Genomic DNA, 27,996 nt, shown 5'->3' with positions numbered 1-27,996 from the left:
ATGATGTTGAAATAAAATGAATTAAACGAAAACGTTTATAAAAATCAATTTATTCCAAAACTGTTTCTCTGACATCTATTGCTGAAAGACACGAGACGGATGGTTTAATTTAAATAGGAGAGAAAACAATTTCACTACTGTAGGTATTATTTAGAACAATGCAGTTCATCAGTGAGGTCGCCACAATTGTCATGATTGTCGCATTGCGCAGCTCGTGGCACGCAACGTTGATTCCTGCAACGCAATTCATGTGCACCGCAACTGCCACCGCAGCCGTCAGGTTCGTCGCTTCCATCCGCACAATCGGCCAGGCCGTCACAGAATCTTGAACTCAAAATACACTGGCCATCAGTGCACGTGAATTGATCGGCAGGACATTCTGTAAAATTAAACAAACAGTAGATATTATTTGGATTCAGCTATTCTCCTTAGAATACTGGGTCAATGTTGAGGCAGTAAAATAATAGGAAGCGAACTGCGTATTTTGGAAGATTAGGTAGAAGTCAAATTATTCCTACATTTATCTTCGCGTCGGGTTCAAGCTGATGAAAAGCTAAGAACCAATATCAAATTCCACGACTTCTCGACTCACGAGTCTTACGATTTGAACGTGGTTGTAGGGGATGCCTGAGGTTTTGATAGTCACAGGTAACGTAAGTAGAAGAGTTCTGTCAGCTAATTTATTTATTCTAAGTATCATATATCATAGGTACCTCCTATGTATATAAAATCAAAATCTACATATCTTACCAGTGGTGCAGTTAACTTCATCGTACCCATCCCAGCAATCGATTACTCCGTCGCATAATTTCGTGTGAGAGAAGCAAGATATGGAGTGGCCGCACCGAAACTGCTTCGTCAGATCGCATTCTGGTGGAGTTTGATTATTGTTAGTATGTTTGAAATAGCCTTTTGGTATAGATAGATAGGACGTTATTTTTGTACCTAAGACACCTTACCACAGTACATTTCATCAGATCGGTCATAACATTGAATTGAACCATCGCACCGCGCTTCAGCAGGCACGCAGAGGCCATTCCGACATCTCCACTCATCTGGCGAGCACGTCACAAGCGTCAGCAAGCGGCACACGCGCACTCCTCGTGCTTTATCTACTAATTGACAAGCTTCAGTTTCTAAGGCACATAGTCCTCCACAACCTGGAATATAACATGAGTTTTATACTGTTGTTATCTATTGTCATGGGAACTTAAATAACAGTTAGTTCTCGAAAGCGCCACTGGCCCTGGACAAGGTTCGACTCCTGAGTCGGTAAGTGGTTGACGTTTTAGCGTTCCCGCACCTGCTTTAGAGGACACGCCAGCCCAGTCGCAGTCGTCTTAGAAAATCCACGTTTGAGGCATATTAAAAAAAGTCTAAGATCAGAGCTTGTTAGGTGATTAAACCTCCAACTCTCTCGATAAGAACTAGAGGCTATAATTAATATATAAGGATTTATTCAACCTGCTTACCTGTAGGGTCATCATGATCTATAGGTTTTCTACAAACGGACTTCCCGCTATTTTCATCTAACATGCAGATTTCGTTTCTTTGGCACGAGCAAAATCTTTGAGACAAATCTCGGTTGTTGACCTCCTTTGGCTTTTCAGATTCATCCGCCTTTCTTGAAAATTTAGGATATGTTCTTATGTTCTTACGTATTTTGGATATTACGTTCATTAATGTTGAATTATCAATGTTGAAAGAACTATCATACTCTGTTGTAGTTAAATATTCGTCTGTAGTATTGACCTCTGTCATTGAACCTAGGTCCAAATAAACTTTCGTTATAGCTGACGCCGTCTCATTGATATCTACGTTTTTTGTTGGCACTACGGTTGTACTAATTTTGTTGGTCATACCTTTTAAATTAGGATTAGTAAAATTGACCAAAATAAAACTTATTATTACAATAGCTACAATCATCACACTTATTGAGCAGGCTTGTATTTGAGTTCTCTTCTTCACAGGACTATCAGCCGAAGCAAAATTAATTATACACCCAAAACCTCTCAGGCTTTTTCTCAGTCTCTGTCGACCCACACTATTAGTATCCATTTCGTAAGAAGTGTATTTTTGTCTAAAGCTGGAATCAATTTGTTGTGATATGGAAGGAATGCGTAGTTGGTTTTCCACATTTGTGGGCTCTAAGTCTCTTGTAAAGCTTTTGTTATATGAACAAACATCTTGTCTTACATTTGTATCAATAAGTTGTACTTGGCGTTCATTTACAACCGCTTCATCTCTTTCTATTGTTACGTCTTTGTTAGGAGTGGAATGATTATGTGGCGTGAAGTTTCTCGGTGGCTTCAGTTCATATTTTCTTATTTTACCTTTGCATGTGTAGCAGTATGTTATCACATTTCTATCTTTAGGCGGAGCTGTAATAATAGCACTCCGTAAGTTACTATTTGTCCAAAGATGGGAACAATATAGTGAGTTTAAATTCACCGAACTGTCGGTGTTAACAGTTGTCGCTACGGAGCCATCGAAACTCTCTGATAAGGTCATTATGTTCTATAAAGTGCTTGTTTGTCATAACTTCTATAAATAGACATAATTTAAATCCTGAAACAAAAATCATGATAAATGTAGTTAATGGTTTTGACGTTATCGATGCAATTCATAAAAAGCTGTTCTTTCTAAATATGTTTTAGGGAAAGATACCCCTTAAACACCCTTAGAAACATTTGGGTAAGTTCCAATTTGTAATAATGTAGTTACTTATATGTATTATACTTGTAAAAGTAGGTATAGATTATAATAAATATCGCGTAACAAATTAAACAGTAATTTGATTCTGAAGAAGACCTAACCAATTAAGATCCCCCTTACATGGTGTAGAGTTCACTAAATTATATAGAAGTAACATAATCTCTGTTAATGAAGCGTGTAAATGATATAGTTTCCAGTTCACAACCCTAATTTTCTTTTTAACCCTTCCAGGTCTTGTGGGTCTTAGGCCTCGGCCTCGAATTTTGCGGGCAGCGGGGCGGCAGCGGCTGCGGCGCGGGAGCGGCAGGATCTTACGCGTATAATCAAATGGACCGGCCCTCGAATACAGCGGCGCGGGAGCGGGCAACGAGCGGTACACTCGGTGGCCGCCCGCGCCGCCGCCGCTGCCGCCCCGCTGCCCGCAAAATTCGAGGCCGAGGCCTTATAGGTAGCTACTGCTTCAGTTCGATTAGTTAATTCAGCGCTTATTCGGAAAAAAATCATGTCATCCGGAATAACAATGCTATTATTCATAATAAACTGTCGTCAAATCTGGTATATATAGGTGAAAACAAACCTAAAACGCGCCATGAGTCTTGGCGGCTGTGGCTGCTAGGCACTTGATCGATTCGATGGTTTAGCTTTCTTATGTAAGTGCGTTTTTAACAGATTGTGTACGCACAAAAACGAGAATTCTAAGTATTTCTCTCAAATGTGATTCATTAATTTGAGAGTTTCTTTGATAGAATTAACCAGTGTAGCGGTTTGAAGAATTACAAACAATATTGTCATTTATTTAAATTCGCTAGTCATCAACGGTGTCAAAGCCCCATCATAGCACATTTTTTGCGTTAAGTCGATTGTATTGAAATCAAATGATTGTAACTATAGCAGTACCTCATGTCTTTGAAATGTTTTGTACACATTTTAGAAATGGCTCCCCTACTGAAAACTTTCACCCGCCTCGACTGAACGCTGAGAGCTGTTACATAATTAATAATACATCTGATGCACTTTACCAGCACTCTGCAGTATTTTTCTATTTTAACTAAAATCTCCAGGTTCATATGTACTTTTTATTAAATGATCCTAAACTTCTTTTGTTATCCATATAGTGTTTAATTTTACTATTTCGTACAGATTCGTTAATGCTGTGTATCTTTATTAACATTAAAATTATTTTGGTATTAACTCCTTCCAATACAAGTTACTACAAATATGTAAAACCGCATCAAAAGTTCTACACACTCCAGCTAACCTCAGCTCTGTTCCGTGGCAAGCCTACTTACTATCTTCATTTTTTTTTATCAAATGTAGGTAACATGTAGTTTGGAGAGGTACTGATACAAATTATTATATCGAAGAATAACTTCAACTGATCTTGACATCGAACTATGCACTAATTACATTAAAACGCAATGTAAACAAAACAAGATAGCAAATGCTTTTAGCGCGGTACAAAACACAATTTTAATATATAAAATAGACAAATGGTAGGTCAAGAACAATTTCTAGGTCAAACCAGCATTTCAACATCGTCTTAAGTCTACTTGAACTACTCCAGCTCCATAAACACTGACTCTAGCTGTTATAAAATTAAGATACACTTACATGAAGTGGTGTCGTCCATTTCGTTCGTCTATATCACTTCTCAATAATTAACTATTTTAAAATATTGTCAATTGGAAGTTATCGAACACGTCAGGTCGCTATGCAGCCGCGTGCCGTGTATCGGACTACCGTTGCCGGTGACAACGTCTAACAACCTTACATCAACACCAGCACCCCGTACATCGTACCAGTGTGCGAAAGGGATTAATAATACAGCTGCAAGGCCAGTTAGAAAGGGATGAAATAATAGGGTTGAAGTCGTATGGTGTACCAGCGGCCAAGGTCCGTGCTCGTTCAAGAGTGACACGTGCTATGCAACTGTACGAACATCTGTTCTCTTATACTGGTAATAATTTAACGGTAGATCCACTGTTAGGTAAGGCTATATCCTGATAAGTCTATTTTGACACGTAGATAATTTGTTTGACCTACTAATTGTCTGCCGATATTTAACAAGTAATTAGGAATCAATTTTCAATAAAGCGCTTTGCAAAATTGCGTTTTGCTAAAGCTTGCTGGTGAGGAATAAACATGATAATATTTATTACCTGCTAACTTGGAAGCAGTGCATAAACTATAGTAGAAATAATGAAAATGGCCCACTCGGTATTTTGAAAATCCGAGTTTGTGTTTTGCATGTTCCATGTTGAAAATAAGGAATGGCTTGGTTCGGAAACCTCCGTGGAAAAAAAATCCGCTGATTGAGACAGAGACTCGACTATTTTATAAATAAACATAAATTATGAGTACCTAGCCCTATATGGTAGTTATTATAGTTTTTGCTGTTGTTGATATTGATGTATTTTTTATCAGTCAACAAATATGATTCACCCGCTGCAGCAGCGCATTGACCGGGTCATACAAATTTAAAATATGGATGGTGTAAATTATAGTGATTGATTGACACGACATTTTTTATGCGGATGTTATTAGGCCGTTGCTAAAACGGTCTTGTGTGTACCGCTTATCCCGTGAGTATTGGTGCCGAGCAGAATTGTCGCAGCGCCGCAGTGCTAGGTGCGCGGTGTCGGCGGGACGCGGGTGCATGTGCAGCATCTCGCGGATGCAGCCGCGGCCTTCGGTGGTCGGCGTGGTGGCTGAGACACGCAACTGGAGGAAGGCACAACTCTCACTGCGCGCGCCGCGTGCGGTTGTGGTCACTCGCCCACCTCCTCGCCTCGTTCGCTCGGACGTGCTGCGGCTCCACACACCTCAGTGTTCTGTCACACAGCTACCCGTATGCGCGTTATACCGTACGTCGCGCAGTTTCTCTCGAAAATTAATTAGTATGTGAATGCGGAGTTTTTATTTGTTCAACACGAAAACGAGTGAAATGTTGTTCGCTCACTGATCAGCACGCATTTGCTTCGCCTTTGGACAGGCTTCATGTGAGGGACTGACCACTTCTTTTCAGTTACGGTAAGTGTGATACAAAACATTTTAGCACTGCAATTTTTTACCAAGTTAACACAGCAAACTTTCACTATACGTTGAAAGATCCTTTCAAACGACTCCAAACTATTCTTCAGTAAGTTGGATTAAAACATAACAATCCAATTTGCTCTGTAATTGAAGAACCAAGAATACAGTGTGTAGGTCAGAAAGTCAGATGTCCCACTTCTCATCGAAACGACATCGAGTTACCAGCAGGCGAACTGTTATTTTGTTCGCTTATTGGTTACGATTTTCGCTACTGATCCAAATTAATTGAGTCGCTCTAAATCTTTTTGAATTATTTGCGTCTGACCTTTAATTTTGCCTTTAGTATTAAGAATTAGACTTTACTTTCTTATCAGATATGGGTTACGCAAAATAAAACATGCAAATAATAACAGGTCGTTACCCTTATCTAGCAAAACATTTAGGTAATGTCGTAGGAACCTAGTTGTAAATTATAACGTCATCAAAATAATACTTATTGACCTACTAGATAAAAAGAAGAGGACTTAAAAATACATTCCTACATTTATTTGTACATGTTTGAAATGTAAACATTCCTTGATACGAAAACGTAATTTAATCATGTTGAAATAAACATTTCGATACATTCGGATATTGAGGAAAAATTGGGGCAATGATGCTCATTTTTATTATATTATCTGTTTCATCATTTTATAATCATGGTGAATTGTTAAAATGTCTCCGGCGAAAGCCTACCTAACTAGAAAGGTTACTTAGATGATAAAGCAGACTTAAACCGTAACTATCTATCTCTGTGTACTGAGTATCGAAAAAAGTGAAATTCGTTTGTGTTTACAGATTCCCAGCATTTCTTACAGTCACGTCTGAACTCAATTATGTGTGCAGATGATGATGATGATGTAGTAAATCCAGTTAGTTCTTCTTAACTTAATGTATTCTATGCTTGGGTTTGGTTTTGTTAAAATTTGACTTTTTCGTCATATAGGAATCACCCCTACTCCAAAATTAGATTAAATGCGTGAGTATTGCATAAGCATAAAGGTAAACATATTTGGTTTAGGTTGCCTTATTATGGTAATTTTGGGGACATTTTACGTTTTTTCACTCTCTCTAATGTTTATTTTTATTTAAAATGGTTTATTGTTAAACCAATTTAATAACTTTTTAGTAATAAATTTTGCATCGCCTTTTGAGACTCGTCCGAAAAAAAAATTTAAGCGTATCTGCCTATATTTTTACAAACAGATTGAAACCTTACTCAAAAATTAGCGAATGATAGTATCGAAACCACTGTGATTGCAACTACTTTCTTTCTGGCAAGCCAAAGGAGGCTAACGGCGGTTGTCACTGTGCTCAGAATTAATAAGTGTTATGGCACGTTTTGTATTACCCGCATGGAATATAAATAGCTGTGACAATTTTGATAATGCGTTATTTTTATTGTTATTCAGTTGAGTGTACAAGTAATGCACAAATAGATACTTACTTACAAATGTTTGTCGTTTACAAATCGAAATTGATGTCCCGGATATGACTTCTAAACCTAGTTTTGCAGCTTTAAACTTTCCTATGAATACTAATTGATTTGTGATTCCTCGAGTTGCACTGGCTTTACTTCTTAAATATTCATGTTGACGCAAAATATTGAGGTATCACTTAAAAGAGCTTTAAAGTTTCTTTGCTGAAATGTTAAAATAAAGAATCTCGTTGTCAGTGTTCGTAAAATAGGTTCGAAATAAAATTAGGCAATTTGTCATTAATTTTCAATTAAGCATCAATCGGTGCCTATAATAATCGTTATTATAACATCATTAGACAACATTTACTTTATGGAAATGGCGGCTTCATTACGCATCAATAGTAAGGTGGTTTCTCCTAATTGAACCTAAATATTAAAGACAAGTATGCAATCTGCCGCACACTATAATACAATTATCACTTATTAGAGCAATATCCATTTATGGATATTTGGGCCTGTACAGATGGTCATTGTATTTTTGTGCAAGAACTAGGAAATACTAAATTACGTCTTCCTGTTGCTCATGCAAATTAGGTGTCACACAGTATAGTGTTTATCAGGACTGGTAGCAATCGAGTAACTAGGTAAGACTTATGTGGCGAAAAGAGGGACTATTCAAATTTCTAACAGATCTCCAGCTATTAGTTAGTACGATTTGTCATTTAAGAATTTGATAAAATTGTGAGTCTCTTCGACTTCTGGATTAAACTTATGACCCAAGAAGTCGCGCTTGCGACTTCTAGAATGAGCAACATCCACCTTTACACCAAATAAACATTCAAAAGATGAAGTAACAACAGCTACCGACTTGCTGAATTTATTTGTATAAGGATGCGTTTAAGAACTTGCGTCATACATGGAAAGCATGCTTGCCTTGGCTGTAATAAAACCACTTGTATGCATTGGACCAGGGTGGCGCGACGTTATGTTGAAATGTCAACGTCTGTTGGTAACTTTTGCCATCCGTATAATAAAATATGTACTCATCTAAATTTTATTTGGTTAAATAACTAAAAAAACGCAATCAATATAAGTCGTAGATCTTTGTAGTAAATACTACATACGCAAACGAAATGGTTCGTGATAAAAATAATTAAACGCTACGTGAGTCCTACACACAATGCGTCCTTGTTTCAAAACAAAGGAGTTGATCGAACAAAGGGTCCACCTCTGAACATACAAGGAATTTATTGTTCTTATCACTTTATCGTCAATGTTTCCGCTATCTTGGATGAGTCTAAGGACTGAATTATTGACTGCGTCTTAGTAATCTTCCTTAGTTAGGTAGAGGTACCTACCCATAGCAGGAGCTACAAACTGCTTGTATTGATGATTGATGATTGTACAATTTGCTAAGTAACGACAGTTACGCACGCTAATATTTATTTTATAAGACCTAGATAAATATTAATAACTTAGTTTATAACTTTATTGTTCCACTTGGTTACGATGAGGCGATGTTTTAAGATAATATCAAACATCTAATTTAACAAGGTACCTAGATATTATTTCAATTGTATTAGGTACATTATAGAGAATTACAATAATTCAGGGCCTGAATTACAGTTTGTTATGATTAATTCTTCTATTGGCTCAAAAGTAAAACACACTGGCTAAAGCCACATGGATATGTAAAAGTGTAGTGTACCATTTTGATCTTTAAATCTGATATTTATTTAAAACTAGAAACAATGTTATATTTTGGAGGTATTTTGCTAATAAATTCGAGCTTATTAGATGCGTTTTAGGCTAGCTATACAGGAAAATGGATTCGTATTTTTGAGTTTCCTCATGGATATTTATACTAGGTTTAAATGATTTGTATTTTTAAATATTATGCCATGCAAAACTCTTTTACATAAAGTTTGAGGATTTGTTTTTTAATTTGTTACCTAATTTTAGAGGAGCGTCCTATTTTTCTAAAATCTGTATTATCAATTAATTATCAGAAAAAAATTAAGCGACGGGGTCGTTAACGTATAACGCGATAAAGATAACAGATAGATTAGATAGATAGCATAATAATTCCTATAATACGCATGCAAGTTTATTATTATACTCAGGCTTCGTCCTCGGGATTAGCAAATAATACTTGTAGTACCGCCTAGTGTAGCCATTCACGCACTTTATTTGAGGGTAGATAAAAAAAAAATAAAAAGTCACTTCTGTCACCGAGGTGGGAGTTCTCCTGTCACGCGTCATTCGCTTTTTAGTGCTCGCCACGATCGCACATCGTGTCTTCCCACTGTTAAATAGTGTTAAAAAGTGTTAATAAATAACATGCCGAAACGTAAAAGTGAAGAAAGTTGTGATAAATTATTTAAGAAACTCAAGAAATTGGAGAAAAAACTACGACAACGTTGTCGCAGCCGATCTTCGAGTTCATCAAGGTCCGGTATTCAAGGTCAGTTCACAATTAATTATATTATCAGGTATAATGTGCCTATTGTGAATGAGTATTAATTTAAATGTTGCAAATGATCTTTGTAAAATCATGATCGACAAAAAATTGTTATACCCCCTGGAACTTATTTATTTATTTCTAACTGGTTTTTTCTGCTGGGTTTGCGTGCTTCTCTTTGGAGATGATACTACCCGTTTAATTAGTTTTGCGGACAGTATTGTAGGACTGTTTCTTAACTAATAAGCAGACAATGACATTTTCTAAATACCTACATACCTATTATTTATTAGAGTGTATGTACATGGTGTTTAATGTTACCGATTCGGGTTTGCGTACTTCTCTTTGGAGCTGTACTACCCAATAAATTAGTTTTGCGAACAGTACTTTGGTCTGTTTCTTAACTAATAAATATCGTATATCGGTTACAGAAGAACATGTGGCTTATAGCGAGGACTGCGAGAATAACATTGTTGAATTGCTCGACGGAAGCAACCTGTCTAATGTGGAAGCTATCAGCGGCGGCGATGCCGACCCGCTCCCGGAGTGCACCGCGAGCCAGGCTGCGGAGCCCGTCGTAGCCGCTGGTACCAGCGCGACGCCTACTGACAATGTTGCCAATGCGCTTTCTTGTGCAGAATCCGCGGATGCAATACCAGAGAGCGTGATACTTGATATACTAGGTGAAGATCCTACCATATCGAATACTTACGGACCCGAAGTACAAAAGGACTTAGCAGTCAGATTGGAGCATATTGCCACGCATGGACTGACTAAGGAGCTCCGCAAGGATCTACAAGACAAGTATCTGTTGCCGAACAACTGCAGATTAATTAACGCGCCCGGCCTGAACGCTGAAATAAAAGCCGCTGTTTCCGATGTTAACATCAAACGGGATAGAAACATCGAATTTAGACAAAAACAGACTGCTACAGCCATAGCATGTCTGAGTCAAGCAATAAATAAACTTATTTCAAAAAATAACGCAGATCCAGAATTAACAAAAATGTTAATGGATTCGGAACGTATATTATGCGATTTGCAATACAATGATTCAGTTATCAGAAGGAATTTCATTTTATCTTCGTTGAATAAGGATATGAAGGACCAACTGCTTAACACCAAGCCGGATAATTTATTGTTTGGTCAAAACCTGTCCGAAACGATAAAGACGGCTAAAGCCATTACTAGATCAGGTGCCGATTTGAAGACGCCAGTGCAGAAGCCTCAGGCAAGTAATAAGAAGCCACCGGCATCGACATCGACACCCAGGAATTTAAACTGGAAGGGCCCCTTCCCCCCACGGAAACAGCCGAATCAACCGAAGGCGAAGGGGCCACCTCCGAGCAGTCGGCCATCGAGCTCATCGAGACACTCGCAGCAACCGCCGAAGCGCAGCCGCCGCTAGACGTGGTAAATTATGCAGGCAGGTTGCCTTTATTTTATAAACAATGGTCACTCATTACTAATAATCCTTTGGTATTATCTTGTATCAGAGGCTATGAAATTCCTTTTGCGTGTCCAGTTAACCAATTATCTCCTCCGATTACTAAATCATATTCAGAGACGGAAAAACGTGCCTTTTATGAAGCTATAAACAATTTATTAGCTAATGGAGCTATTTCAAAATGCCAACCTGTAAAAGGCCAGTTCTTATCAAGTGTGTTTTTGGTACCTAAACCAAATGGTAAATTTCGTTTTATTTTGAACCTGAAAAATTTAAACAAATTTATTAATACTAATCATTTCAAAATTGAAGACTTACGTACAGTACTAAAACTAATAACACAAGATTGTTATATGACAAAGATTGATTTGAAAGATGCTTATTATTTCATAAAAATTCATCGTAATTCCAAAAAATATTTAAGGTTTCAATTTGAAGAAAATTTATACGAATTTAATGTTTTACCATTTGGATTAAGTACTGCACCTTATATTTTTACAAAGGTGATGAAACCTATTGTCCGTTTGCTGCGCTCCGCCGGACTTATATCAACTAATTACTTAGATGATTACTGGTTGATGGGACAGTCTTATGAACAATGTTTATATAATACAACACAGACTAAGAAATTAATAACCTCCCTTGGTTTCCTAATAAATGAGGAAAAAAGTTCTATGATACCTAGCAAGATATGCACGTTTTTAGGATTTGTATTAGATTCTGAAAATTTCCAGATTACCTTACCTACTGAAAAGATTACTCGTCTTAAGTCTGAAATTCAAAAATTTTCAAACATAAATAGATGTAAAATTCGTGAATTTGCACGACTCGTTGGAACATTGGTTTCAGTTTGTCCAGCTGTGGAATACGGCTGGTTATATACTAAGCTTTTTGAACGTATAAAATACTTAAATTTAAAATCAGATGATAATTATGATAGATATATGAGTTTACCAGTTGTAGGAAGAAATATAAATGGGTTTGGTATTTACATCGATATATTTACATAATATTTACAAGATAAATTGAGACAATAAAAATATACATTTTCTTCCTACCAAAGAGAAAAAACCGACTGCCGACTGGTTTGACAAGTCTTCATTTTTACGAACGTAGCTGCCAAACCAGCCGGCCAGTACCAATAAGTGGCGAAAGAGGTAGGTCACCACATCACCCCCCCCCAGAGACCTTCAAGGGCGATAATAAGCTGGGAAGTGGACGCGACGTCCTGACCGCGTCGTTCTGATGACGCCATCGTCAGCCGAAGGTAAGCCTCGGTTATCCGCGTCAGGTGAGTAGTGATGAGTGTTATTGTCGAGTGGTGACTGTGGTGAGTTATGTGCGATAGTGTTGTGTGGTGAGTGTGCTGTGGTGTCAGGGTCACGCAGTATGAAGGCCGGCTTGATGCGGTCTATCGATACTGTGACCTGTTTACCGTTCACCAGTAGTTTGAACACCTTGTCACCTCGTTCGAGCACCTTGTGAGGTCCAGAGTATGCCGGTTTCAGACCACCACCAGCAGTGCAGTCCCTAAGGAACACGTGCGTGGCTGTAGCCAGCTCCTTGAAGACAAATGTCTTGAAGCGGCTGTTGTGTCTGACTGCTGGTGCTGGCTGCAAACTCCGGACAATACTCCGAAGCCTAGAAAGGTAATCGGTCATGTCGACCGTTTCCTCGACCTGCGGGTCGAAGAACTCGCCTGGAAGGCGCAGTGGCTGGCCGAACACTAACTCGGCAGCGGAAGCCTGTACGTCTTCCTTGAAGGCACTGCGCACTCCTAACAGCACAAGTGGAAGAGATTCCACCCAACTGCTGCCTGCGTGGCAGGTGATTGCAGCCTTCAGTTGACGGTGGAATCGCTCCACCAGTCCGTTGCAGGCTGGATGGTAGGCAGTGGTCCTACGATGCTGAAAGCCAGCAATGCCGGATAGGCACTTAAAGAGGGCCGATTCGAACTGCCTACCTCTATCGGTAACGATATCCGATGGGCAGCCGAATCGGGCAATCCATCCACCCAGTAAGGCCTTTGCCACGGTTTCTGCAGTGATGTCTGCCAGGGGTATTGCCTCAGGCCATCGCGTAAAGCGATCGACGGCGGTGAGACAATACCGGAAACCTTGACACAGCGGCAAAGGTCCTATGAGGTCAATGTGGATGAAGGCAAATCTCGCCTGGGGCAACTTAAAGGTCTGCAGTGGTGCAGAGACGTGCCGTGTGGTTTTAGAGCGCTGGCAAGCCAGACAACTCTGAGCCCAGTTACGACAGTCCTTCCTAACCCCAGGCCACACATAGCGGGCTGCAATCAGCCTGGCAGACGCCTTAGTACCAGGGTGACTCAAGGAGTGCAGGCTGAGAAAAATTGACCTGCGCAGCTCCTTGGGTACAAAAGGTCTAGGCGTGCCGCTGCTGAGGTCGCAGTACAGCTGCTGTTGTGAACCTGGGACGCTAACCAACTGCAGACGCAGTGAGTTGTCCCCGGCGAGCAGCTGCTGCAGCTCCTGGTCATCTTCTTGTGCTGCAGCGATCCTCTCGACGGGCACAGGTTGAGTAATCTCCTCAACCCGCGAAAGGGTATCCGCCACGACATTATCCTTCCCGGAGATGTGCCTGATGTCAGTAGTGAACTGAGCAATCAGGTCCAGGTGACGGAACTGTCGTGGGGAACAGTTTTCTTTACGAGAGGTGAAGGCGAATGTGAGAGGTTTGTGGTCCGTGTAGATCACGAAGTCACGAGCCTCCAGCATATGCCTGAAGTACTTCACGCTCTCGTAAATAGCGAGCAGTTCACGGTCGTAAGGAGAGTACTTAACCTGCGCGTCGCTCAGCTTCCTGGAAAAGAATGCCAGAGGCTCCCATGCTCCTCCGGTACGCTGCTGTAGAACTGCACCTATAGCCTTGTCAGACGCATCCGTGACCAGCGCCATCTTGGCGGTGCAGTCAGGATGCGCCAACAGTGCTGCTCGACACAGACTGTCCTTGCAGCCCTGGAACGCCTCACGTTGGTCCGCTGTGAAATTGACAGGGTGCGAACCCTTCACGGAGTCGGAGAGCAGGCTGTTGAGAGGTGCTTGACAGGCTGCGGCATTCGGGATGAACCTGCGGTAGAAATTTAGCATCCCGAGGAATCTGCGCAGCTCCCTGACCGTTTTTGGCTCAGGAAAATTCTGGACAGCCTCAACTTTGGCAGGCAACGGTCTCGTCCCTTTGGAAGAGATGTGATACCCTAAAAAATTAACCTCCGACGCACCAAAGACGCACTTAGCACTGTTGATGACCATACCATACTCTCGCAGTCTGGTGAACAGCTGACGCAGGTGCAGCTCGTGCGTCTTTTGGTCTTTCGAGAACACCAAAAAATCGTCAAGATATGCGTATGTAAAGTCCAAACCCCTGAGCATCTCATCCACGAAGCGCTGAAACGTCTGTGCGGCATTTCGAAGCCCGAACGTCATGAACGGAAATTCGAAAAGCCCGAACGGAGTCGTGATCGCAGTCTTCGGGATGTCATCCGGATGCACTGGAATCTGGTTATAAGCCTTAACTAGGTCAATCTGCGAGAAGATGGTACAGCCAGACAAGCTGTGCGCGAAGTCCTGGATGTGCCGGATAGGGTATTGATCCGGGACAGTGCGTGCGTTCAGCATCCTGTAGTCGCCACAAGGGCGCCATCTATTGCCCTTTTTAGGAACGAGGTGAAGAGGCGACGACCACGGTGACTCGGATAAACGGCAGATACCGGACCGCAACATGTCATCAAACTCGGCCTTCGCAATTTTTAATTTGTCCGGTGCTAATCTGCGTGGGGATGAAGATACTGGTGGTCCTGGCGTAGTACGAATGTGGTGTACTGTATTGTGTTTGGATGTGTCGTGTATGCCGCGAGGTCGAGTGATGTCGGGATATTCCCGCAGTATGTGTGTAAACGCGGAATCACCGAGACTCACCCTCACCGAAGACACATCATCAGAGCGGCGGACAGGCGACGCCGGGGTGGAGAGCGTAGTATGGTTGTCGATGAGGCGTTGGTTCCTGCAATCGACAACCAAATTATAATAAGACAAAAAATCCACACCTATTATCGCCCTTGTAACGTCTGCAACAATAAATCGCCAGGCGAAGTCGCGGCGCAACCCTAGGTTTAATGTTAAGCTCACAAAACCGTAAGTGTTTATCACAGTGCCGTTTGCTGCACGCAGTTCATACTCTGTTTTTCCTAATCGTCGCGGAATCGCCGACCGGGGGTATACACTGAGGTCGCTGCCGGTGTCAACCAAAAACTGTATCTTCAACCTTTGGTCGGTGACGAAGAGGCGACCAGCGCTCGGACAATCATCGGCCGCCATCACAGATTGCCCCGCGCATTTCCCGACGTTGTGTAGTCGCACGGTTTAATACACTTCTTAGCGTTATCACCGAACCGCTGGTGGTACCAGCACTGCGATCTTCTGGAGCTGGACCGGTGACGTGAGCGACTACGGGAACGGCTCCTGTTGCGGGATAACCTCTCGAGCTTGAGCGCCATCTTCTGCATCTGCCGGTTTAGCGCGGCGATCTCGGCGTGCAGACCGCTGGTGGACGACGACGGTGCAGTGGCGACGGCAGCTGTTGATGCCACCTGCGCGGGACCGGTGATGACGTGGATACGGTCCGCTAACTCGGCCAGCTCGGCCAAGTCCAGCTTGGATTGCGACGCCACTATGGTCTGCGTACCTGCTGGCAGACGGCTCGTCCACATCGTCCGCAGAAACTCCTCGGGAACACCTGGACCGGCGAGGTTGAGGAGGTGCCGGTAAAACTGCGACGGCTTCCGGTCGCCGAGCTCCTCGTGCATGAGAAGCTGCTTCACCTTCTCCTCGCGTGAAGCTGACTGCCTCTTGATGAGCTCGGCCTTGAGCTTTTCATACTTATCGCTGGCGGGCGGGTTGGTGATTATGTCTTCGACGACGTCGGCGTATTTCGGGTCGAGGTGACCCGTGACGTAGAAGTACTTCGTCTCGTCGGTTTTGATGTTCGCCAGCGCGAATTGCGCGTCCATCTGCGCGAACCAAAGCGCCGGCTTCTCAGGGTAAAACGGTGGAACTCGCACGCCCACGCGGCATGCCTCCGCAGCGTCGATGCCGACTTTGCTAGTCTCAGCACCGTCAACGTCGGCTTTGCTGATCGACATTGTTGTCGTGCTCAGACGGGGTCACCAAATGTAGGAAGAAATATAAATGGGTTTGGTATTTACATCGATATATTTACATAATATTTACAAGATAGATTGAGACAATAAAAATATACATTTTCTTCCTACCAAAGAGAAAAAACCGACTGCCGACTGGTTTGACAAGTCTTCATTTTTACGAACGTAGCTGCCAAACCAGCCGGCCAGTACCAATAAGTGGCGAAAGAGGTAGGTCACCACACAGTAATACTGCAACCTGATCTGAAGTGGTGGTATGCTGCATTACATAAACCTTTCAGTAGAATTAGAGAAGATTGTTATAGTCTGGAAATTTTCTCAGATGCCTCAAATACGGGGTGGGGGGCTGCCTGCGGAGAAGATAGGGCCAGTGGGTTGTGGAGTGCACAAGATAGAACACAGCACATAAACTTTTTAGAGATTCAAGCTGCCTTTTTTGGTTTAAAAGTCTTTGCTAAAGAACTAAGTAATTGTCAAATTCTGCTTCGCGTTGACAACACGACGGCCATCTCTTATATTAATAGAATGGGCGGAGTTCAGTTCCCTCACCTCACGGATATAACAAAGCAATTATGGCAGTGGTGTGAGGCTCGTGCATTATTTGTTACAGCTTCTTATATTAGTTCCTTAGATAACAAAACGGCGGATGCAGAATCTAGGCGCGTACACCCCGATATAGAATGGGAATTAGCTGATTGGGCCTTTCAGAAAATAGTATTAAATTTTGGTACACCTCAATTAGACTTGTTCGCTAGTCGAATAAATAATAAGTGTGCTGATTATGTTTCATGGCATAGAGATCCAGATGCGATGACAATCAACGCATTTACAATTAATTGGGCCGAATATTTCTTTTACGCATTTCCCCCCTTTTCTGTTATTTTAAAAATGTTGAGAAAAATTTTATCTGACAAGGCTAAGGGTGTTGTTGTTGTTCCCTTGTGGCCCACACAACCCTGGTATCCTCTTTTTAAGAATCTTCTAGTATCAGACTTAATATATTTTGAAGCCGATTGTAATCCAATTGTATCTTTCCATTCTAGCAACCACAACATCCACACCAAGATTACCCTGGTGGCAGGGATATTGTGCGGACAGCGTGGTTGAGGAGAAGTATACCACCTTCAGCGATTAATGTAATGATGGCCTCCCTTGCCGACAGTTCATTCAGACAATATGATGTCTATCTTAAGCGCTGGTTCTACTATTGTAATGAAAATGGTTATGATTTGTACAATGCATCAGTCCCACATATTATCTATTTTCTAACTAAGCTTTATGAAGAGGGATCCCAATATGGAACGCTGAATTCTTGTAGATCTGCTTTAGCTCTAATAATTAGTAGTAACCTAGGAGCAGATGACAGGATTAGAAGATTTTTTAAAGGCATATTTCGTTTGCGTCCCCCCTTACTCAAGTATTCCGTAACATGGGACACTTCAATTGTTATTAATTACGTAAGTTTACTATATCCAAATGAATCATTACATCTTGATAAAATTTCAAAGAAGTTAGCAACTCTTTTAGCATTATTAACTGCACACAGAGTACAAACCTTTTCTAAAATTAATATAAAAAACATCGAGACATTTCCTTCAAAAATAATAATTAAGATTCCTGACTTTTTAAAAACAACACGCATAGGTTGCATGCAACCAATTTTAGTTTTACCATTTTTTGAGCAACAGCCTGAAATATGCCCAGGAAAAGCCTTGCTAGCATATCTGGAAAAGACCAGACTACTTCGGGAAGATGTTGACTCCCTCTTCATAAGTCTTAAAAAGCCATATAGGGCTGTAGGTCCTCAAACTTTGAGTCGATGGATCAAAGAGACCTTAGGTGATAGTGGGATCGATGTAACCATATTTACAGCGCACAGTACAAGACATGCAGCTACGTCTGCGGCGCACAATTTAGGAATAAATCTAGATCTTATTAGGAAGACCGCCGGCTGGAGCGGTTCTTCCAATACATTCTATCAGTTCTATAATAGAACCATAAGTAATGTTAATACCATAGAAGATGATTCCTTTGCAAGGACGATTGTTAATAGAACACTTAATCAATAACTTTGATTGTTGCTCATATAAAAGTTGATTGTTGTTAATATTGATTATAGAAGTCTAAATAAAGCAAATTAATTTTTTCACTTAAATCTCTAAAAGTCTACAAGTATTATTTGCTAATCCCGAGGACGAAGCCTGAGTATAATTAGTGGTTAAACGAACTTACCTGTAAGTGAAGTTCTATCACAATTATGCGAAGGCTTCGTCCGAAGGGATTAGCAACCCTCCCTCCCAGTTGTCCATAGACCCCCCATAGTCGTGAAATAATTATTTGCTTCCTCTCTAAACTAAATGACGCGTGACAGGAGAACTCCCACCTCGGTGACAGAAGTGACTTTTTATTTTTTTTTTATCTACCCTCAAATAAAGTGCGTGAATGGCTACACTAGGCGGTACTACAAGTATTATTTGCTAATCCCTTCGGACGAAGCCTTCGCATAATTGTGATAGAACTTCACTTACAGGTAAGTTCGTTTAACCACTAATTATTACTTCCATTCATCATTGTTTACTAGATTCACGTCTCTATTTGTATTGATTTAAGATTAATACGCATCGTTCAGGGACAGAGTTCACGACGAGGCCTCGACATGCTAACTGCGATATTTATTAATAAACATTGATCAATAGGTACGTACTTAGTATAACAAAGAGAACGCTGCTAAAACAAGGAAACTTCGTGGGAATTACTACTTAGTTGCAATTACTCGTCACCATTAATACACTGAATAGCGTTTGTTATTTAAACACAAGGAGTGTAGTGTATATTAATGGGGATTTTAAAAGTTCAACCGTTGAAGCTACGAATGGGTAGTAGGTGTACATAATAATGATTTGAATGTGTAAAGTGCTTGATAACAAACCTCATTAACTTTTTAATTAGAATCGCGGTAATTGTAGGTAAGTGTTGTTAATTTATAAATTAATCGTACGCAAAACACGTGAGCATCCGTGCGACTGGCTGGCATCGCATATAACGACATGTAACACTAGCCTGGTTACAGCCTGCCTCGTGTGCTGCTCACCTGGGACACGTCCTACAATGTAAGGTTTCCCTTAAGTACATACTCAAAAATAACATGTACCTTTGTTTATTACTTTTCTGTTTCGTTTTTATGGAGCGCACTGGTACTGCAATTAATGGAACAGCGAGTTAAATTATAGCTTTGTATTAGTCATCCATTCCTCGATTCCTATGAGAATTGTCATATGCTTTCAATGTCTCAGGTACCTACGGCTATGTAGGTAGGCCTTATTAGGTAGGTACTGCTATTTTCAAAATATGCTGGAAAACTTTACACAAAACGCTAGGAGTCCAATAGGCAAATTACCCAAGTTAATAAAATAAAAAGCTGTATTTTAGGTTTACGTCACAGTATTAGATTTTAGTTTTAACTAATAAATGCGAAAGTTGGTTTATTTTCTACGCTTTCACGTTAAAATCTGCGATTGAGGACTAGATTCGGTATGGCTTGAACCCTGCTTTACCTCCGAATATCCATAGATAAAAATTAAAATTACATTAACAGAAAACCTAATTTTATCGATAGTTAAAGACTTATTTTTTTTCCGAGTAGTTTTGTAAGTTACGTACGGTAATATTTGTGAATCGCGTAACTGAGTCATGAAATATTAGATCAAAGAAGCTTACGGTACATTATTTGACCCAGATATTATACAGATGACGTCAACACATTTTTTCAGTAAGCAGTAGTATTTTAAATCACATTACCATAATGTTATTGCGAATACATAATATGTAATATTTTATTATAAATAAAAAGCATTGTGTCAATAAACTGCTGATAAGTGAACATACATCAGTGATCACCTATAATATCAATACTTATACTTAATATTAACATACTTACTACCCTACACAGAGTATTTTTCTTTATATGATAATATGTAAGTAGTCTGTAGTTAGTATTTAGATCATCTTGTAACCATAGCAAAGTTTTCTTATCACGAAAGTCCCGTTGTTATGAAGGTTAATCGTTCGAGAACAATATTGTTTTGGAATAACATCATCTGTTTTTAAAGTGTATCATAGTATAAGGCACGTCTGAGTAATCGCACGACAGAAGAGGTCAGTCTTTTTATCTGAACAGCGTCACAGCGCCGGCGGTGAGGTCAATTATCGTCTGATTTCCACAAGTGCTTTATTAACGCAATCGTCTAATAACTGTTGATTCTATTAATTCATCGATATTACTCACAAGCGTGTTTTTAAGATAAAACTTTATTTTTTTAATTGCCTCAAGCCAAAAAAGAAACTAGATTACTGTTCAGATACAGTCCAGTATTAGGTGTGTGTGTTCCTTGCGAGCAGTGCTTGGTGATTTTGCAAAAATTTACACTAGTAGATAAAACATTTTAGAGGTACGTGATTTTGCTCGTATTTGTGATCAATTAACACGCTATTAAGGGTGCATTATTAAGAGTTCTGATTCAAAAATTTCTGTACAAAAGTGAGTAGGTTAGCACATTGTTTTTGTATTGATGTTTTTGTTTGGTGTTCGGCGTAATAGATTTTCATGTACGTGAGAGAGATAATTTGCACTTTATTACTCACCTCAAAAAGAAAATCGATGTCAGAAAAGTTTAATAATTGATTTTCAGGAGAACACACTAAGAAATTGTATTAATCCAATTGATTAGATAGCCGTATGCGTTTGTACACGTTTTCCGGCGTCCAGGCCGGCTACTAACACTATTTATACTTCACTATAGATAGCTTGCGCTGCGCGACACGGACACTGAATAGCAAATGAGAAAAATCTGAGCAATGACCACGTCGCGCCCTCAACCTCGACCAGCCTGCAGACGCTTAATTCTACATCAATTTAACATGATCTTATGCGTTACCTATTGTCTTTTAAGAAATTTAAACGAGCATTGCCTTTATTAATATTCAATCACGAGATTTGTTTGCCAAGAATTTTATCAACATGCTCTTTCAGCCATTTGTGATAAATTGCTGTTAGGCATAAAATTCTCATTAAATTCCAAAATAGACGCAAATTCCACCTGTCCTTCGAGTCCGCCCCGGTTTATAATTTGATTAGCATTTCCAGCGAGGAGAACGAATACGTAATATATACATAACATCAGACAGGCGTATTATCTATCTAATAGAGGGGACGTGCTAACAAATATAATTGAAGTGCATTCCGATGAGAGCATGTGCTCACAATAGGTGAAAGTAAGTTCGATGAACCAAACGAAAGTTTTTACAAAGGGATTCTGGATGCCAGCCGGGACAGCGCGTGTGAACGCGCACTCTCCAGAAAGTAAAATGTGCAATTGTCTATACAACAATGAAAATAGTTTCTAACTGCGAAACATATTTTTCTGTAATTCAATTCAGAATATGTGTAATTGTGTACATATCTTTCTTATTTTTAATTAATTGTCTTAAAAAAATATGTTTTTAAAAGCCTTCGTATCGTTGCTCAAACGCGTTTATTTAATTGCACCCGGTAGAACCCCTTGGAACTTATTAAAAAGAAGTCCCTACATATCTAGATAGCAGGAATATAAAATAAGGAAGCCAAAATTATGTTAAACTAATGAAGTGAAAAGATAGAAGCGAGTATCAGCTGTTTTTACTAAAGCGTATAATAGCGTTTGTTTAATAAAAAAATAATAATAAAATTGTGCGATAAAAGCGTTTGTTTACATCGAACGCACGGCCATGATTTCTTTGACGAAACTGTATATTTAGCGAGCACCATATTGGGGCAAGTTGTTGCATAGATGCTACTAGTGACAGCCAACACTTAGGTACGCCTTTGCATCATTCATGAATGCATCGTGAATTCGCGACCGTGACATTTTTGGAGAAAGTAGAATATAATTAGAGTTTGTTAATAGTTTAGAGGTGTCCGAATTAATTGTAGAGATTATTTATGAATTATTTATATTAGAATACTGACTCTTTAAAACAAGTAATACAAGATTCACATAATAAAATAATGATAAGGTGACAGATAATGAAATTATGATTCATAAATAATAAATAAATATCATTACAATAACGTAAACCACAAGATGTGAAGGAGCAATTTAGAGAAAGCTTATCGAGAAAGCTTGGCACTAGTCCAGAACACGTAAACCGACTACAAGAAAAATATGTCGCTTGTTGGAGTTATATCACAAAGCCTACCGTCATTATGTTTAATGGAATTTAATTTTATGATGGGGGATAGAATGGTGTTGCATAATCATAAACCCGCATGGTTATATCGAATCAACTTTGTTCGGTATTTAGTCCATTGACCTGAAATCGAGTTTTAAACTATTAGCATTGAGATATAAAGGATTTGAAATATTTATGAAAACATATGCGGGTATTTTTCAGTAAACTTATCTAGGTATGTGAACTCGTATTTCACCTCTTGTAGGTACGTTACAGCGAAAGAAGATAATGAAGATATTCTTAATTAGTTCACGGTCGAACCCCACAAGTTATTCATTGCTGGAAAAGTGTTCTAGTTCTTCAGTCAAGGTTTATGACAAATACATATATCCCATGGTTAAAAATCCTAAAAGAAATATATAACTTGTTATTATATAACGAATGTACTTAATCAGAAGAGACATATTTGGTTGCCAGTTTACTGACTGGTTGTGTCTATTTGCGACCTCATTTAGCGACCTTCGGGGTTAGGCAAAGATTGGTAATACTACATGCCCTCCAAAAACTCACACTTATTCGAAGCAAACTTAACTACTACGTTACTGCATCTACTGCATTTAATAATCTTAATAATACATACATTTTTATGTGCAGTAATTACTGCAAAATCACCTTTCTTTTTCTTAGTCGCGTGTAATTGGAGTGGCGGGAACCCATAGTTGCTCATTGAATCTGTTTCACATTTTGGGGAAATGCAGAAAATTCACTTGGAGACTTCAGATAGTCGTCCTGTATCTAGAGCGAGCAACTGAGCGATAGGGTCCTGGATCGACTTCAATCGCATCTTCATCACACCTAAATCGAAATACCTAATGTGAACAGTTGGTAATTTGGTATTGCCACAAAGAAAAGTTTTATATACCTTTGTTTTCATTCTTGGTGTGATAAATAAGGTGGTATTTTTAAGAAAAGGTTACTTGGAACAGGTTTTTAAGAAGTTTTTTTCCCTTTGCTTTGCGAAATCGGCAATTTTCTTGTTTACAAGTATGGTAACTTAAAGGACAATCACCCTTACCTTTTCAAATTCCTCCTTTATCTTTGTGGTATTTATTTACTGCCACTCAAATATACCGGCAGGATGCAATTAGGAATGCCATCACGGGTAGGTATTGTTGTAGAGCGAATAACAATTTATCCGATTCGCAAATCTCGCAAAATAGTGACTAACCGTTTAACGGTTTTTTTTCGTTAATAACAAATCTGAGATAGTTATTGTTGTTTAAGCTTGAAAGACAGTAAGTACCAGCAGTGGTTATACAATTAAATCAACTAAGAAAGAAGACAATCAGTAGGTAATAGACAGGCCCGCCGCTAGCTGTTTGTTCGCCCGCGTGCAAAACTGATTATGCCGCCCTACGACTACATACGTTTTGTCAAAAAATATATAAGGGGGGGGGGATCCAGGGGGTCCGGACCCCCCGCCCATTCATATCCATCTTACTTGTCCAACAGAAAAAAATATGTACATGCACCGCTCTGATTGCAGAAAACCCACCTACTTTTGGATAAATAACTATTGCAATACATAACATACATTACACATAACTTTTTATTTACTTGAAATGTATAAGCCCATAAGCAAACTAAGCAATTGCTTAGGGCATCAATGCAGTGCAATCATTACCCAAGTGGCCCCTATGTATTGAAAGATTGTGATTAACTTAAACTAACGCACTTAAATATCTATAACAATGTTTAAAGTCAGTAAAATACGTTATTTGGTGGGTTTCCCGTAGAAAAATTATAAGACAAATTCCATATGTAAGGAAGCGCGAGCGGAGCGAGCGCGAAATTTTTATTTTTAAAGGACACAAAACAAATAAAAATCACTGTAAATTAACAAAGCAAAGTCAAAAAGTAAGATATGCACAGAAGTGAAGTGCAAAAGCCGCGAGCGAAGCGAGCGCGATTTTTTCCTTAGAGTTTTCATGAAGTAAACATATCATAAAAAGCCATAACGGACGTGCGCGAAAAATGTTTATTCGGAATTGAATGCCTCAACAATTAAACAAAGATAAAATGCGATATCTGATATGGAGCCGCGAGCGCAGCGAGCGCGAATTTTTTTGGGGATGCAAAGGGTGAAACAGTCAAAATTGATAGGAGACGACCAAAGCTAGGGCGGCTTTTTCCGAAATTTTATTGGTTTAATTTTGCCGCCCCCTAAATAGCATTTGCCCCACGCTACGCCACTGGTTGATCTTAAATCGTTTTTAAGAATCTTTAATTTTGAAAATGTCCTTTCAACAGATGTACCTAACTGAAACCGGCAGTATAAGTAATATTCTTAGCGCTATTGCTGAGTTCGGAAATATTGAAATCAAATCATTAATAAAAAGATATTGTATTTTTTAAATATTACGTGATAACTCGCTAGATTTGCCGCCCCCTAGGACGTGCCGCCCGCGTGCTGTGCACGCGCTGCACGCCCGCTTACGGCGGGCCTGGTAATAGATACGGCATGCATAAGACATGATATTGTAATACATCCGTGGAGGGTTAATGAATTAGTGTTTCGTAACCAATAAGTATTAAGTATAATTAAAACCCTACGGAAGGCGATCGTTATGCAAGTGCAATGTTCCGTTGGCGACAGTAGCTGCGGTAACGGTGAGCAGCGAGACGGTGACTGTTCCTCCCTACCACCAACAGGAGAGATTACATACAGGTTTTACTTGCACATCCAAACAAGAAATCTAGACTCGTTTAAGAATCTAGAATAAAATAGAAAATTACGGACACATGACTTAAATTGGTCATAGAAATAGAAGCATAGCTAAATGGTGTGTCAATTCATTTGAGTAACGAACTATGTAAATGTGTTATATAACTTTAAATAATAACTTAAGAAAATAATACTTTCTCGTCACAATGCGTGCAATAAATAGAATTTAATGTGAATAGGAAAAGACATATCATCATATACATATGATTACAATGATTACGAATAACCTCATTTACCTGTTACTGTTGGTAGGTACATACTTGAGTGTCGGATAGCGAGCACAGTCATCGTAACAGTGAACAAAAAATGACAAAGGCTCGATGGCGTTGATTAGGTAAGCTCACGAATATCCAAATTACGACCATAAAGGGAGAGCACGCGGTATGGCCAGTGAAAGTGGACACATGCTGTTTCAAGCGGGCAGTGGAAAGAAAGTGGCCTGGATGAATAATCCTTGATTTGACTGCCATCCGCGGAGAGAAAACTTACGCAACCACAACTTTACGTTTTTATGCAATTGCAATATGAACCTGCAATATTCATTTTTAACCGACTTCCCAAAAAGGAGGAGGTTCTCAATTCGGCCGGTATGTTTTTTTTTTTTTTTTTTTTCTATGTATGTACATCGATTACTCTGAGGTTTATGGACCGATTTACGTGATTCTTTTTTTGTTCGACGCGGAATAGCTGCCAGTTGGTCCCATATTCATCAAGTCAGGATCTGATGATGGAAACCCTGAGAAATCGAGGGCAACCTTCGAAAGTTGTAGGCATACATAAGGTAAAAACTTTACACTCAGGCGTATGCCTGAAAGCACTATTCAACAGTGAAGGTTTGGAGCTGACCTGATGATGGAGACCAGAGAGGGTCGAGGGAACTCGACAACTGAATATGTAAACTACCTCGTGTTTGGGCTTATATTATTTGAATTGACTAGACCTTTGCAACAGTGAAGGTTCGGAGCTGACCTGATGATGGAGACCAGAGAGGGTCGAGGGAACTCCATAACAGAATATGTAAACTACCTCGTGTTTGGGCTTATATTATTTGTATTGACTAGACCTTTGCAACAGTGAAGGTTTGGAGCTGACATGATGATGGAGACCAGAGAAGGTCGAGGGAACTCGACAACTGAATATGTAAAATACCTCGTATTTGGGCTTATATTCTTTGTATTGATGAGAACTTTCCACTTATATGGATAGTGACAAGTATTTGTATCACTGAAAAGCTGTAAATAAAAAACTTTTTTACAAAAAAATTAAACCGACTTCCAAAAACACTAAAAAGCAAAAAAAAAAAACTAATTTTAGGTGCATCGGCCTAGAAGTCGGTGGCAAAATTAACTTAGTAACATCCATTAGACACCGACTTCTAGGCCCATGCACCTAAAATTAGTTTTTTTTTTTTGCTTTTTAGTGTTTTTGGAAGTCGGTTTAATTTTTTTGTAAAAAAGTTTTTGATAAATAACAATATTATATTTTATACACTTTTCGAAATTTGAATTAAAATATACCTGTAATTTTCAACCTTTTTTCTTCAATCCCATCATGTTCACTGTAGGAAGTTGTGGTTTCACAAAGAGCTCTTACTTAAAAAGATCATTTTCCACTTGTATACCTACAGGGACCGTCAATTTTCACTTTCCGTGCCTGGTGGTGGAAAGGTCAAAATAATTTCTAAGCTGCGCGGTTAACTATCTATACTGCGTTATATTATATTTTGTAGAGGTATATTTTCGTTCCTTATCTTAATGTTTCAATTGTTGTCATGACATAGAAAAAAATATGGACCCTATGAACTTTCAACTCATCTGGACATTGACACTGTGGCCTGATCGATTTTAATCGTTGTTGTCACCAACAACAGTGATGTATGTACTACTTGACGAAGATAGAGTTTAACTTAAAATTAATTTATGAAATAAACAATACGGTAGATTTTTATATCTAAAAGTAGAGTTGTGTGACTTACACACACTTTTCTTTCGTGGCGAATTTACTTAACCCAACGTAATCATACAAACTTCAGCCTTTAGCTAAGCTTGTTTCCCATAAACGCAATTTTTACAGTTTGTCAGTCAGCACACACTTTGATACACCCCTTTTTCTGTTTTAAAAACGCGCTGGCGCGGCTTTGCCTCAGCCACGAGTTCTATTTACGAATCATAATTTCTATGACGATTGTGTGAACCAATTTTAATAATTATTTTTTTATTTGAAAGAAGATAGCGTAAGGAATAAAAAAATATGTAAACTAAGTTAAAAAATGCTTGCATATACGATTAAATTACAAACTTAGTTTAAAATCAATTAATTATTTTTCATTTCTATACACAATAAAACACATGAATTTTGTGAGTTATATATCTAGGTATACCTATGTATATTCTACCTATCAACGTTGCATGTCAACAAATGCTTTTATTGTTGGCGTGGCGTGGCGTGTGCAAGCATGATAGTCATCATGATATCCTCCGGCTAGCACAAATGACGGTTCCTATGTGAAATGCATTTCTTTTGTGCAACCACGGCATTATTTCATTTAAAAGCAAAATTTTTATACCTTAATCATCATGGACAAGCCTAGTTGGTACCATGTAATATATCGTATTAATTCTACCGTTAAGTTTGAAAACCAGATTGAAGATGCGATATTTTTTTCTTCCAATGAAAACACACGTAGAAAATTGTAAAAGGATTG

The 27,996-nt window shown here is 39.4% G+C and overlaps 3 protein-coding genes across 7 annotated transcripts in view; 2 read left to right on the top strand and 1 right to left on the bottom strand.

Moving 5' to 3' along the window:
• Positions 1-34: 34 nt before the first annotated feature.
• Positions 35-21,133, bottom strand: LOC124641119. 2 transcript variants are annotated; one of them, XM_047179218.1, is made up of 5 exons: positions 20,942-21,133; positions 1,473-2,568; positions 960-1,160; positions 751-870; positions 35-379 (listed from the first exon to the last, which is right to left on the bottom strand). In XM_047179218.1, the coding sequence occupies exons 2-5, from the start codon at positions 2,509-2,511 to the stop codon at positions 147-149; spliced, it is 1,593 nt and encodes a 530-aa protein (XP_047035174.1). In that variant the 5' UTR covers positions 2,512-2,568; positions 20,942-21,133; the 3' UTR covers positions 35-146. The 2 variants fall into 2 exon arrangements, with proteins under 2 accessions (XP_047035174.1, XP_047035098.1); XM_047179142.1 differs by lacking the exon at positions 20,942-21,133 and adding an exon at positions 4,327-4,879.
• LOC124640865 (sphingomyelin phosphodiesterase) overlaps positions 5,443-27,996 on the top strand; it is a 31,881-nt gene continuing 9,327 nt past the window's right edge. The window contains exon 1 of one of the 4 annotated variants that reach the window (XM_047178844.1): positions 5,443-5,745. The gene's annotated coding sequence lies outside the window, so the exon portion shown is untranslated. Of the gene's footprint in view, positions 5,746-18,969; positions 19,267-20,728; positions 20,749-27,996 lie in introns of those variants that run through there. The other 3 variants (XM_047179056.1, XM_047178994.1, XM_047178915.1) reach the window with 3 other exon arrangements.
• On the top strand, positions 9,500-11,249 carry LOC124641341. The gene is made up of 2 exons (XM_047179438.1): positions 9,500-9,671; positions 10,100-11,249. The coding sequence occupies exons 1-2, from the start codon at positions 9,548-9,550 to the stop codon at positions 11,074-11,076; spliced, it is 1,101 nt and encodes a 366-aa protein (XP_047035394.1). The 5' UTR covers positions 9,500-9,547; the 3' UTR covers positions 11,077-11,249.

The sequence above is a fragment of the Helicoverpa zea genome, chromosome 1 (assembly GCF_022581195.2).
Source record: "Helicoverpa zea isolate HzStark_Cry1AcR chromosome 1, ilHelZeax1.1, whole genome shotgun sequence".
NCBI lineage: Eukaryota > Metazoa > Arthropoda > Insecta > Lepidoptera > Noctuidae > Helicoverpa > Helicoverpa zea.
This window is presented reverse-complemented; position numbering and strand designations above follow the sequence as displayed.

What these genes read in the sequence shown, in the direction of transcription:
- LOC124641119 (XM_047179218.1), bottom strand. Translation starts at nt 2,511, where the DNA reads ATGACCTTATCAGAGAGTTTCGATGGCTCCGTAGCGACAACTGTTAAC. An exon ending in AGATCATGATGACCCTACAG is followed by an intron (nt 1,161 to 1,472) that starts GTAAGCAGGTTG and finishes GTTATATTCCAG; the next exon opens with GTTGTGGAGGACTATGTGCC. An exon ending in ATCTGATGAAATGTACTGTG is followed by an intron (nt 871 to 959) that starts GTAAGGTGTCTT and finishes AAACTCCACCAG; the next exon opens with AATGCGATCTGACGAAGCAG.
- LOC124641341 (XM_047179438.1), top strand. Translation starts at nt 9,548, where the DNA reads ATGCCGAAACGTAAAAGTGAAGAAAGTTGTGATAAATTATTTAAGAAA. An exon ending in ATCAAGGTCCGGTATTCAAG is followed by an intron (nt 9,672 to 10,099) that starts GTCAGTTCACAA and finishes TATCGGTTACAG; the next exon opens with AAGAACATGTGGCTTATAGC.